Raw genomic sequence first — 13,038 nt, forward strand, 5'->3', positions numbered from 1 at the left:
ACTAATATAGTACAACATGACACTATTCTAGAATCTACATAAGCTTACAACAGAACAAAGTTTGCTATAGATCATCCAATATGCTGAAATCACTTTGTGTATAACACTAAAATTATAAATAACTCGAACATCCCACTTTCAAAGAAACTTTAACTATTTTACCATATGCAAAATGGTCTCATTGCCCCATCCACAAGCTTAAATCTAGTCTATAAGTCTTCTTATGACAAGTGATTTTCTATACTGTGTTGAATCTATTAAAAAGTTCTAGCATACCCATTCACAAACCCTTGAATATACCATTGCTCTTAAGCCCAACTTATGAGTAAAGATCAGCCCATTATGATATTGCAATGGTAAAAATTTCTAATCATCTAATTTTGAATTAAATTAGTTCTTAATATAAATAATATAGGTAGGAATTGTTCCTTTAAGCTACAGCTGAAGAATAAACAATGAATAATTCATGGCAATTAGTATATAAGACTAGGCAAGCAATGTTAGGTGAAAGAGAGAGGTGGGGGAGGTTAACCACATCTTTATTATCAAATAAATAGTTATATCTTTATTACGAGCGTGCGAATTGTTTATCTATTTATTCCGCACCTACTTCTCTTTCTTTTCTTACTATATCTAACTATATCTAATAAAAGTTTGGAGTTTGGACACAATCATGTTATTTTATGTATACAATACAACTTCCATGAATATAATTCTATAAAACTTCCTTGAATGATAATTTCATGTTGGATAAGATTGTCTTGTAAAAACTTTTACCAAATATTTAGGACTTTAAAGTTAACAAAAATAATTATTTAACAACTTATGAAAGTAATATCCGAATACTAAATATACTAAACTTTCCTCTAGGTAAACGTGGAATAAATATATCCGAACTAAACAGAAGTTAGATCAATTGTATATGGTCAGATCTTTTCAAACTTTTGAAACGAAAATAATTAATTTGCAGAATTGTTAAAATATTAACCTTATTAGTTACATTCGATAAGTGATTTACTACTCTTAACATAACTCTTAGAATATTTAGTTTTATTTTATCCTTAAAATATTATTAAAGTCTTATTAATGAGTTGATTCAAATTATATATTCTATATATATATATTTTTTTTTATGTTCATACATATTTTACGCACTTGAAAGTTTATTACTTTTAGTTGATATTTAACAGTATTATATTTTGTGTATTGCACAATATAGAGACTAATCGTAAATAAATGTAGAGGATTTCTTTGGGTAAAATAATAGACAAAGATTTTGTCTACGTGAAGGTTAATGTGCAAAGTCCAATAAAATAGGGATTAAAATCGCAAAAAGCCAATAACTCAAGGATTAAAAATGACATCTTCCCTTTTCGTAGCTTGTTTTTATTTTTATTGTTAAGATAGGGCGAGGGTTAGGGTTAGGGTTACCCCCAATCGCTTCAACCTAATTTTGCAGGAGATAGAAAAGGGAGGTTTTCTCAAAATCAAACGAGGAGAATGGCCGAATCGAAGTGGAATAACCTTCTAGGAGGAGGATCTGCGCTACGGCCGTTATCAGGAGAGGAGGAGAAGTGGCAAAAACGTTGCTGGGAGCCACCGTTACGCGGAGGAGGATCTGGGACACGGCCGTTACGAGAGGAGGAGGAGAAGTGGCTAAAACGTTGATGATGATTGCGATAGAGAGGGCGAGGCGAGAAAAACTTGCAGGAGGATGCGTGACTACTGTGGTACTGGTTGATGGGAAAAAGATTGATTTGGAAAAGTTGATCTCGAATCATGGGACAGAAATGTTGAATCGAGAAAACCTTGCAGTTGAAGGATGGCCGAGTGTCACACGGGGTAAGAGGCAAAAAATTTGTCCGGAATCGGTGACCCGAAAAAATCCTGTTGACGGAGGAGGATTAGAATCTCTGTTTGTGCCCCTGGATATGAAGAAAAAGCTTGAACTGGAATCGCAAATGCAGAAGCATAGGGAAGAACAAATTGCACAAGGTGGATGCCTCTTGGAGTGGCCTCTAAACCCCTATTGCACTTGTGATCCGTCAAGTTCATGCCATGAAGACAAAAGCCCAATTTTCAGTTTGCCCTATGGCGCTCTGGAGGAGCATTGCCCTGATTTCGAGCCAATTTGGCTCACATACTTCTGCCAGATTCGTCAAACCCATGTTTGCTTCCTTTCACTTCTCCTGCAGCTTTTTTTTTTGTTCTCCCTTAGCTTATAGTTTATATTTGGGTACTTTTATGCTTTGATGGCTTCAATTCATATTGCTAACTGTATGTAAATTTCATCTAATCTCATGTCCTTGGGTCAGTTTTCTTATCAAAGTTAAACCAACCCATTGTTACTTGTTTCACTAATTTTGTTCCTAAATTTCAATCTCAAGTACTAACAGACCTGTTACTTGTATATTAAATTATGTATACTGGAGGCTGAGATATTGATCCTGCGTCCCTAGGAATTGTTTCGGTTCCCCTTTGGCATCAAATCTCCGATCCCCGTATCGTGACCGCTTTTCACTTTAAACTAATTGACTGCTCTGTCATGAGCTCGAATCTGATGTTTCATTATGAGCCCTCTTCTTTATCCCATTTTGGATAATTTTCATCCCTGTTTTGCTTGCTTGTTTGACAGAGTTTTGACTTGGATGTCCATCCCGGTCCGTCTTTATGTGCTGGAATAGCACCATATAATTTCAAGAAGGATGTTGGGTTACTGATGGAACTAGCTGACCGTGCTATCCAAGAATATAATGAGAAAGAGCGCAATGTATGTAAACTGACTTTATTTTCTTCTGTGGCTTGGTTTCTTCGGTAAGTGATACCTAATGACTCTCCTTGTAGGTTTTCAAGTACAAAGCTTTGAAGATTGAGAAGGTGAATCGTTCGGTGACCATGTACTTTGAATATTGGATGACTGTGAAAGTCTTAAATCTCACTCTTGGTACTCCTATCGAAACTTTTCAAATCCATGCTGCTAAAAATCGCCGCAATGCTGATGATCCAATTATCTATTTTTGCCGGCCTAAAGAAGAGGTAAACACCTAACGAGGTTTACTATTTGCCTCTTTGTTTTCCTTTTATTTTTTTGTCTGTGTGTGTTGGGTGAAATAGGTCATTTATAAACGAATCTTTTATTTGTTATTGTGTTTCAATGGCAACTAGTCTTTTAGTTGCTCAATCTTTGTTGGTTTTGGTATTTTGAGATGATTGACTTGTGGATAGGCTGTCCATTGGGATAACTATATGCAAACACTGTATGTTTCGAGAATCCCACAGAAAACATGCTTTACATGGCCCATGGGCGTGTATGTTATAACATAGGAAATCGTTTTCTAGTGTTACCTTGAATAGGGGAGCATGTTACCATGAAAATATTTTCCACCTAAAAAGTGTGAAAAATGACTTCCCTCAGTTGCGAGCACAAGTCATTTTTCTTTACTAATCTGTTTTTTTCCTTATTACTTGTACTCAAAACACTGCCATGTGATTTGACAGGAGTGTCCGAAATTTCTTCTTGACATATTTCATGTTTGATATTGTTGATAGCCCACGTCTGGATAGAAGTATTAAATGATAACTGAAAGATATTTGAATTCTCGTATTCCGCTTATGTTCTTGGTGGCATGGAGTAGCTTAAGTGGAAATTCGAATGACGTTAATGCAAAGCTGTGGTCTGGATCAGGATTTCGTGATAAGTTGGTCACCGTGTATACAATAGACAGAAAAAAATTTACACGTAGTCATATTTTCTTGATTGGATATGATCCGTGGCAGATCCACCTTAAGTTTAGGGGTGTCAAAATTTATTCTTATGAATATATACTATATGTAGACTCCCCTTAGCTTCTTCGTGTGTTTACTTCTTTATATTTTGACACTCCATATTGAAATTCCTAGCTCCGTCACCGGATATGAAGGCATATGAATAGGGGGGAAGTCGAAGATAGGAGAATAAATTGACTCCCCTTAGCTTCTTCGTGTGTTTACTTCTTTATATTTTGACACTCCATATTGAAATTCCTAGCTCCGTCACCGGATATGAAGGCATATGAATAGGGGGGAAGTCGAAGATAGGAGAATAAGTATGTTAATAAAATTGCAATATTCCTTTGCCGAAATTTATAAGCGGTAAATTTCAACTACAGAGTATGTGAATTCATCAGATGTTTTTACATCTACGGAACAATCTTTATCAACCTGCAGACGCTTCATTTCCTTTTGCTTCATATATATAATATTTACATTTAAGAAGCTGACACTCTCGGCATTCATATTGGCATCTAATTAGGTTTTCACATTTGACATTGTTCTTTTCTTCTTACATATACATGCATGCCTAGATTGTTCGGAGCGGGTTCGGTTGAATCCATCATTTTCACCATAAACCATAACCATGTGTTAAAACCCTGAACAGTAGCATAATACTAAGTCTTGAACAAATACTTTAGAAGGACTCAGAACCTTGAATCCACTAAATATAAATGTTAGATTTTGCCTATATTTTTTCTTCTTTTTTTCCCCTTGTTCTGTTGTGCTACTTTTGGATTTGTTGCCGTCGTCCTATAACTTTGTTAACTCTGGTTCATCACCTTTGGTGTTGATGGTGGTAAGGCCGCCCGGGGTTTTGGATTGCCACTTTCCTTTTTGGTGGCTATTAATACCCAATTTTGTTATGCTGACTTTATGACGTGGTTCGTAAGTACAAGAAATATCATAAATAGTCATTAATTGTTTCTTAAACAACTAAGCCCGAGAAAACTAAGACTGTTCCAAAAGATAAAATATAAGAAAGAACAAGTTTTGTTTTTTTAAAATAGAAAGTTTTTGTATAAATGGTATGTCAAGTGGCACATCGCATTAGGGTTTTGCTTTTTATGGTTTGCCTAAGGGAATATCAAACATAAGTAACTTTTAGAAGGCCAACAATGCGCAACAGGTGTTTGGTTTTTAGTAATGTGGCTGTGCTATCTATTTCTTTAAACATAACATTTTATATTCATTTGGTGAAAGGGCAAATGCCACTACAGCAACTTATGAATGCTTGACTATACACCTATTAAAAGTAGTAATGTGCAGTAGAATAACTTAGTTTTGTTTTTTAATGGCTAGAGCCTATTTGTTTGGAGTGCTATAAATGATGAACATTAGCCCTATCTTTGCTAAATCCTGGTTGTTTTTGACGAAATATATTTTTCTCTTAAAAATTCTTTTTCTTTATCTTTTTTTATAGTGTTTAATGAAAAAGATTCCACAGTTGCGAAGTACTTACTAGTTCCAGAATTTGGAATGGTCAAAAGCGGGCTTAAAGGAGGAGATTGTCTCTTTATTCCAGTGACAGCTAGAGAAACTTTTTCTGCTGTGAACTCTTTTAGGGTCATTCTTTTCCTAGTCCTACTTGAGTTTTTGCCCTATTAACTTTTAACTTTCACTATCCTGCCTTGAATATTCCCACAAGAAGTCCTACTTGAGTTTTAGCACTTAACATTTAACTTTCACTATCGTGCCTGAATATTCCCACAAGAAAATTGAAAGTGCAACTAAGGTGAAGTTCAAGATGTCAAAGTTCTAAATTATAAACCGTAGAGGCATGGCGACATGGACTAACTTAAGTGGAAATCCCAATGTCGTTAATGCTTGCATAAAATACAAAGTTGTGGAGTAGAAGTGTCTGGGAAATGGTAATCATTGGCATTTGCATTCTGTGGACAATGCAGTTGTACTAACTTTACTTTGGTTTGTTTCTCCGAACAAATTTACAGGCAACTGATGGTTTGGCGCCATACTGCGATGCTTGCTTTTGCAAGCTGCGCGGGGAGGCGTGTCAGGGAGGAAGGGATAAGGCAGTTGAACTATAACTATTTAAACGTGGATTGTTTGGGATTTCATCAATATATAATTGAAGTTATGTAAGTTTGGTCTTGGTTGAGATTTTATCATTTGTATTGTAAATCTGACCTCTTTGTTGAAGTATTCGATGTATTATATCTATAGGTTTCTGAATTTAGTAGTTTTTGAGAACATCTTAATCTGTAGTTATAAGCCTTCTACTTTGAGGTGTGACCTGACATTTTTGTTAATATAAGTATCTGATAATATTTAGTCGTTGCCGAACAGTCTTGAACGATCTTGTATTAAAAGCTATAGTTGTAACTATTACTGCTATACGTTTGGTTAATTTAAATAATTCATTTTTGGTTCTCTTTTGTTTTATGTTCTAAAGAGGCTGATATTATTGTGGTTTTTAGAATTAAGATACTTGTATTTGCGAAATTTAGTTGTTCTTTTTCCAATTCTAAAACCAGCATATGATTCAATAGTCTTAAAGTACCATCTTTCGAAACAAGCTTGTGTCCAATAAAATAGAGGTCTTGTAGGTATCGTTAGAAACTCTATCTTTATCTTTTAATTATTATTAACTTTCGTGCCGTAACGACCGGAAAAAAAATTAACTTATGACATAATCTTATCATGAATTTAGCTGGATGAAAAAAATGGGATCACTTCTTGTGGGCTCGTTGGGAGTGATTTTGATTAGAGCAATCAAAAAGGTCCAGCGAAATCCAACTCAAGCCTCGTGGGCTTTTAAATTTTGTGGGCTTTTAAATTTTGTACGACCCGCCATCTTAATGGGTCTTAAAATGGCTATTACAGCCCAGCCTACGAGGGCCGTGGGCTTCGGCTTTTTAGAAAAAAAAATTCTTCAAATCTTTAAATGTTTCATCGTGATATAGTGTCTTAATCATATGAACGACTTCTCTTTGTTTAGAGCGTACAAAAATCTTGATATTTGACAAAAAATCTTGCAATTGAAATGCAAATTTTCTATATCTCCAGCTCTTCTAATTTAACGTTATATGAATATTTTGTATTACTTTTCTTTTACTTTCCTCGGGTTGATAGATTGCTTCAATAAGTTTATATGTTTGAGCTTTTTAATTTAGGTTGTGAATAATCCTTACTTCGGATAAAAGGCTAGAAGCACGGGGATTCAGTATCTAGGAATAATAGCGGCATCGTCAGTAGCATATCTTCCAGCTTATGGTCTAGGTATCGAAAAGCCTGACTAAGAGAGTGAAGAAGAGTTGGAGACGATGTGATGTCTCGCTTGATGTTCCAAAATGACATAAGAAAATATATGATGCAAGGAAGTTGAAAGGTTGCAAGTAATATAAATAGATATGTGTAGGTCGCAAGCTATTGTATGGTGAAGCGACAAGGTTCTAGAAGACAAGAGTAAGGATAAGAACAGGCGAGTGAGAAGGTAACGAAAATGGAGAAGTCCTCAGGATTAAGCAAATAAAAACAAGAAGAACAGATAGTTTCTGTAAGTTATAAAAGCTCACTATAGCCTGAATGAACTCAAAGGAGTCTAAGACTAATAGCATTTAAAAGGGATGGAATGCTGCCTTGTAATAGAATAAGGGTGTAATTGTGATATATAAAGGATGACTTTGGGCCTTTGATTGAGTAATGATCTGACGAAGAAAAGAAAGGGGTCTCATGAATTGGACATAATTAAAATACCCACGCAAGGTGAATCGTATGGGATGCTGTGAGTTACGGTTATGAAAGCATGATATCGCCCTGGATCAATCTAATCATTTCACATATTCCCCGATGGAACGTGAACCCTAGCGACAATGTTACATAAAAGGTTAAGTTATCAGAGGTAGATTATAGATCAATATTGAGGTGAATCAACAATGGAGGGATAAAAGTTATAAAGTATAAAATGAGATTAGACTGTCATTCTTAAGATGAACAGTAATGTGGAAGCATTAAAGGACATATATTTATGCATATTGGATACACAATGAAAGTAACCTGGAATTTGCTGGCTAACAGGAAAAATGCTCAACTCAGGGATTGGAGCCCTACTGTCGGCTAAAGGCAAAACGCTCAACTCAGGGATTGGAGCCCTAATGCTGGCTAACAGGAAAAATGCTCAACTCAGGGATTGGAATCCTAATGTCGGCTAAAGGAAAAACGCTCAACTCAGGGATTGGAGCCCTAATGTCGGCTAAAAGCAAATCGCTCAACTCAGGGATTGGAGCCCTAATGCTGGCTTAAAGAAAAAACGCTCAACTCAGGGATTGGATCCCTAATGTTGGCTAAAGGAAAAACGCTCAACTCAGGGATTGGAGCCCTAATGCTGGCTAAAAGCAAAACGCTCAACTCAGGGATTGGAGCCCTAATGTTGGCTCAAAGAAAACTGCTCAACTCAGGGATTGGAGCCCTAATGTCGGCTAAAGGAAAAACGCTCAACTCAGGGATTGGAGCCCTAATGTCGGCTAAAAGCAAAACGCTCAACTCAGGGATTGGAGCCATAATGCTGGCTACTAGGAAAAACGCTCAACTCAGGGATTGGGGCCTTAATGTCGGCTAAAGAAAACTGCTCAACTCAGGGATTTGAGCCCTAATGTCGGCTAACAGGAAAACTTGCTCAACTCAGGGATTGAAGCCCTAATGCTGGCTAAAGGAAAAACGCTCAACTCAGGGATTGGAGCCCTAATGTCGGCTAAAGATAACTGCTCAACTCAGGGATTGGAGCCCCAATGTCGGCTAAAGCAAATCGCTCAACTCAGGGATTGGAGCCCTAATGCTGGCTAAAGGAAAAACGCGCAACTCAGGGATTGGAGTCCTAACGTCGGCTAAAAGCAAATGCTCAACTCAGAGATTGGAGCCCTAATGCTGGCTAACAGGAAAAACGCGCAACTCAGGGATTAGAGCCCTAATGTCGGCTAAAAGCAAATGCTCAACTCAGGGATTGGAGCCCTAATGCTGGCTAAAGGAAAAACGCTCAACTCAGGGATTGGAGTCCTAATGTTGGCTAAAGAAAACTGCTCAACTCAGGGATTGGAGCCCTAATGTCGGCTAAAGGGAAATTCGCTCAACTCAGGGATTGGAGCCCTAATGTTGGCTAAAGGAAAACGCTCAACTCAGGGATTGGAGCCCTAATGTTGGCTAAAGGAAAAACGCTCAACTCAGGGATTGGAGCCCTAATGTCGGCTAAAGGGAAATTCGCTCAACTCAGGGATTGGAGCCCTAATGTTGGCTAAAGGAAAAATGTTCAACTCAGGGATTGGAGCCCTAGTGTCGGCTAAAAGAAAAATCGCTCAACTTAGGGATTGGAGCCCTAATGTCGGCTAAAAGAAAATCGCTCAACTCAGGGATTGGAGCCCTAATGCTGGCTAAAGAAAAATCGCCCAACTCAGGGATTGGATCCCTAATGTTGTCTAAAGGAAAAAAACGCTCAACTCAGGGATTGGAGCCCTAATGCTGGCTAAAGAAAACTGCTCAACTCAGGGATTGGAGCCCTAATGTCGGCTAAAAGAAAATTGCTCAACTCAGGGATTGGAGCCCTAATGCTGGCTAAAGGAAAAACGCTCAACTCAGGGATTGGAGCCCTAATGTTGGCTAAAGGAAAGTTGCTCAACTCAGGGATTGGAGCCCTAATGCTGGCTTACAGAAAATTGCTCAACTCAGGGATTAGAGCCCTAATGCTGGCTTAAGGGAAATTCACTCAACTCAGGGATTGGAGCCCTAATGCTGGCTAAAGGAAAAACGCTCAACTCAGGGATTGGAGCCCTAATGTCGGCTTAAGGGAAATTCGCTCAACTCAGGGATTGGAGCCCTAATGTTGGCTAAAGGAAAAACGCTCAACTCAGGGATTGGAGCCCTAATGTCGGCTAACAGGAAAAATGCTCAACTCAGGGATTGGAGCTCTAATGCTGGCTAAATGGAAATTTCTCAACTCAGGGATTGGAGCCCTAATGTCGGCTAAAAGAAAAATGCTCAACTCAGGGATTGGAGCCCTAATGCTGGCTAAAGGAAAAACGCTCAACTTAGGGATTGGATCCCTAATGTCGACTTAAGGGAAATTCGCTCAACTCAGGGATTGGAGCCCTAATGTTGGCTAAAGGAAAAACGCTCAACTCAGGGATTGGAGCCCTAATGTCGGCTAAAAGCAAATGTTGGGGATTCTAACTAACCCTCTTTTTTGAGTTTTCTTCTTACTTCCTTTTTTGTTTTGTTTTTATTTTTTCATTTTTGTTTAGTAAAATGCAGGAGAGAATTTTGGGGAAACTTTCCTTTTGGGTTGATTCCTTATTGCAAAGCTGTTTCTTGCATTCACGTATTTCTTTTCCTTTTGGGCGGCACCTGCTTCTTGCACGGTTGCTTTGGATCGCACCTATTTCAATTTTCTAAACAAAGAACAATTGTCAGTTTGAAAACGGTGGTTGGTTCGGTGGTCTTGATTGTTCCAATTGCTCGGTCCCGTCCTTATTCCTGTTGAGAAACTCTGCCGTTGATTGGTTTCACAAGCGATCCCCTTTAAAACTGAACAGACTCGCATTTCTGGATTTTGCGATGATTCGCCCGTGTAAGGCTTTGATTCTTCCATCCCATTCTGTTTGGGGATTTTTACCGAGGCAAACTTAGTGGGGATTTTTATTGGGGAGACTCTGTGGGGATTTTCACAAGGCAGACTCTTTGGAGATTTGCTGGGGCAGACTCTTTGGGGGATTTTTACAAGGGGAGACCCTGTGGGGATTTGTACAAAGGGAGACTCTGTGGGGATTTTTACAAGGGGAGAATCTGTGGGGATTTGGCGGATATTATTTTTTTTTCTTTTTTTTCTTTTTTTACTTCGAAAGCAATCAACATCATGATCAGTCGGGATTGAACTGACGTATCGCTGAAGCGGGGTATTTTCTTCACTTCTTACTAAACGGAACTCCGTGAAACAGGTCCTGCCACCTTTTCTTTCCAACACATTTGGAATTTAGGGTTAAAACGAAAAGGATTTAAGGAAAGGGTAAACAAAGAGAGGAGAAAACGAATTTAAAAAGAGAAGTGTCCCTTTCGGGACAAGAAAAACTTATCTGAGGCAAACATGCTGTCTTTAAATTGACATGACATGTTTTTTGGACTGGATGCCTGATCTTCATGAACTTGCATTTCCTCATGAACCAAAACGGATCTATGTTTCCGAACCAGGGAACCTTGCCAGAACTTTCTGAGGTGGCATCATCTTTTCGGCCGACCGCGCCCTTAGCAGGTTTTCGCTAGTCGACCTCTCTCATTTCTCTTCTCACTGTCGCCTGATAGCACTTTTTGCGAGTTTTTTTACTAAACAAGCTCTCTCATTTTCGATTTCTCTCAATTTTAGAATGTATCGGCTTCCAAACATGACATCTCTTGGTTTCCCCTGCCTTTGGCAATTGATCCAAAGGACTTGTACTTTGTAAAAGAATTGTGGATGAAATTACAACTTCTGAACCATTTGGTGTGCCCCAGTTTCAACTTCAGGGTAAATTGGATTTTATTTTTGGTGTGACTGAACCCCAGAGAGAGGCTGCCTACGTATCCTTTCGGAATCAAGTCAGACATAGTTCAGGCTCAATCAGTGTTGGTTTTTTTTTCTTCTTTTTTTTTCCGGAGCATCAGGAATTTTTTGATCCTCAAACCTAACTGCAATGGCTAATCGCGTGGGACTTAACCTTTCCAACTTTATTTTTTTCTTTGTAGGCCTTTCTTTTCTGTCTTCTTTCTTCCAACTTCAATTTTAGAGCATTTGGGGGTACCTTGGTTTCTTCGACTTTGCTGAGGCGATTAGCCATGTGAAACTCAACCCTTTCAACTTCAATTGCCTTTATAGGTGCTTTAATTTTATCTTCTCCTTCCAAGAGTGTTGATTCCTGAGCATCGGCCGCCATGGCCAGTCGAGGTCGACTTGATGCACCTGCTGAGGCTGGGTGCCTTTTGCACATTAGCGTGTATCAAATGAAAGCCCTATAAATCAGTCTTGCCATCCTTTCTTTGTATTGGTTTTGGAAGAGTGTTAGACTAAAAGGATCCAAAGAGAAACAAATAATTGAATGGAGAATGAGTTTAAAAACTAGAAGTGTCCCTTTCGGGGAAAGTAGAGAAGGACTTATCTGGAGTACATGCGGACTTCAATGAACATGACATGCCTTTTGGACTAGATGTCTGATCTGTGTAAACTGTCCGACTCTCAAAAATTCATCACAACTTTGCCTTGAATACCGAGGAACCTTGCCAGGACTTTGTTGATGCTGAAGGCTGTGAGGATCTTATTTTCGATCATGGGCGCCCTTTGTGGGTTTTCACGAGCGGGCATTTTTCATCTCATTTCTTACCATCTCCTTATAGTGCCCGTGTGGGTGTTCACTAACAAGACTTCTCATTTTGATTTTCTCTGCTTACCGTCGCCTTACGGTGCCCGTGTGGGTTTTCACCAATAAGACTCTCTCATTTTATTCTTCTCATTTTGTTGTATCATATCCAAATAATTCCATCCTCCCATTTTGAACCACTTTGCCGATTGATCAGAAGGACTTGAACAAGGTTTGGGGTGAAAAGAATTTGGATTGAACTACAACTTTGGAACCTTTTGGGCGGGATCATTGCCGAACCATTATAACTTCTGCCCCAGTTTCACTTTTGGGGGACTTCTTGGATTTTTGTTTTTGGATTTTTTTGTTTTTCTGATTTGCTTTGTTTTTCACTTCCCTTCCCTTTTTTTTCATTTTCATTGTCTTTTCTTTTTTTTGTATATATATTTTCTCATTTTTCCAATTCTTTCTTCTTCTTTTTTCTTTATTTTTCATTTCGATTCTTTTTTTTTCCATTTTATTTTCAATAATACTTTCAAGTTCCAAAGAGGGTAATCAAAGAAGAGTAACCAGCTCAAATAGGTTTGCAAAGGGTTGATAGTGTTTTGGGTAGCGAGAATGAAAGTTTTCGTCATCTCAACCGGAAAAGATTTTATTATATAAAGGATCCAACATAGTACCTTTTGACTGCATTTGCATTGACAGTTATTTCAAGGACGTTTCCTTTGATGTATCCCAAGTACAACGCACTCTTTTTGGCAGTACTCTTGTTGTAATGTATGGACCTTTCCAATTTCGAGAACCAATTTTCCTTCAGTTGTTCCAACTCTTTGTATTGTTTCCTTAAGCTATTCTTCATTGCGACCCAATTCTTGATTCATTATTTCGAGGTCTG

The 13,038-nt window shown here is 38.2% G+C and overlaps 1 protein-coding gene across 1 annotated transcript; it reads left to right on the forward strand.

Moving 5' to 3' along the window:
• Positions 1-1,382: 1,382 nt before the first annotated feature.
• LOC104235271 (uncharacterized) lies at positions 1,383-6,114 on the forward strand. The gene is made up of 4 exons (XM_009788991.2): positions 1,383-2,168; positions 2,636-2,770; positions 2,845-3,036; positions 5,763-6,114. The coding sequence occupies exons 1-4, from the start codon at positions 1,668-1,670 to the stop codon at positions 5,856-5,858; spliced, it is 924 nt and encodes a 307-aa protein (XP_009787293.1). The 5' UTR covers positions 1,383-1,667; the 3' UTR covers positions 5,859-6,114.
• Positions 6,115-13,038: the final 6,924 nt, after the last annotated feature.

Source organism: Nicotiana sylvestris, chromosome 1, assembly GCF_000393655.2.
Source record: "Nicotiana sylvestris chromosome 1, ASM39365v2, whole genome shotgun sequence".
NCBI classification, from domain to species: Eukaryota; Viridiplantae; Streptophyta; class Magnoliopsida; order Solanales; family Solanaceae; genus Nicotiana; species Nicotiana sylvestris.

Excerpts from the sequence above, each read along its gene's own strand:
- LOC104235271 (XM_009788991.2), top strand. The coding sequence starts at position 1,668 with ATGATGATTGCGATAGAGAGGGCGAGGCGAGAAAAACTTGCAGGAGGA. Across the intron at positions 2,771-2,844 it reads ATAATGAGAAAGAGCGCAAT|GTTTTCAAGTACAAAGCTTT; the intron begins GTATGTAAACTG and ends CTCTCCTTGTAG. Across the intron at positions 3,037-5,762 it reads TTTGCCGGCCTAAAGAAGAG|GCAACTGATGGTTTGGCGCC; the intron begins GTAAACACCTAA and ends ACAAATTTACAG.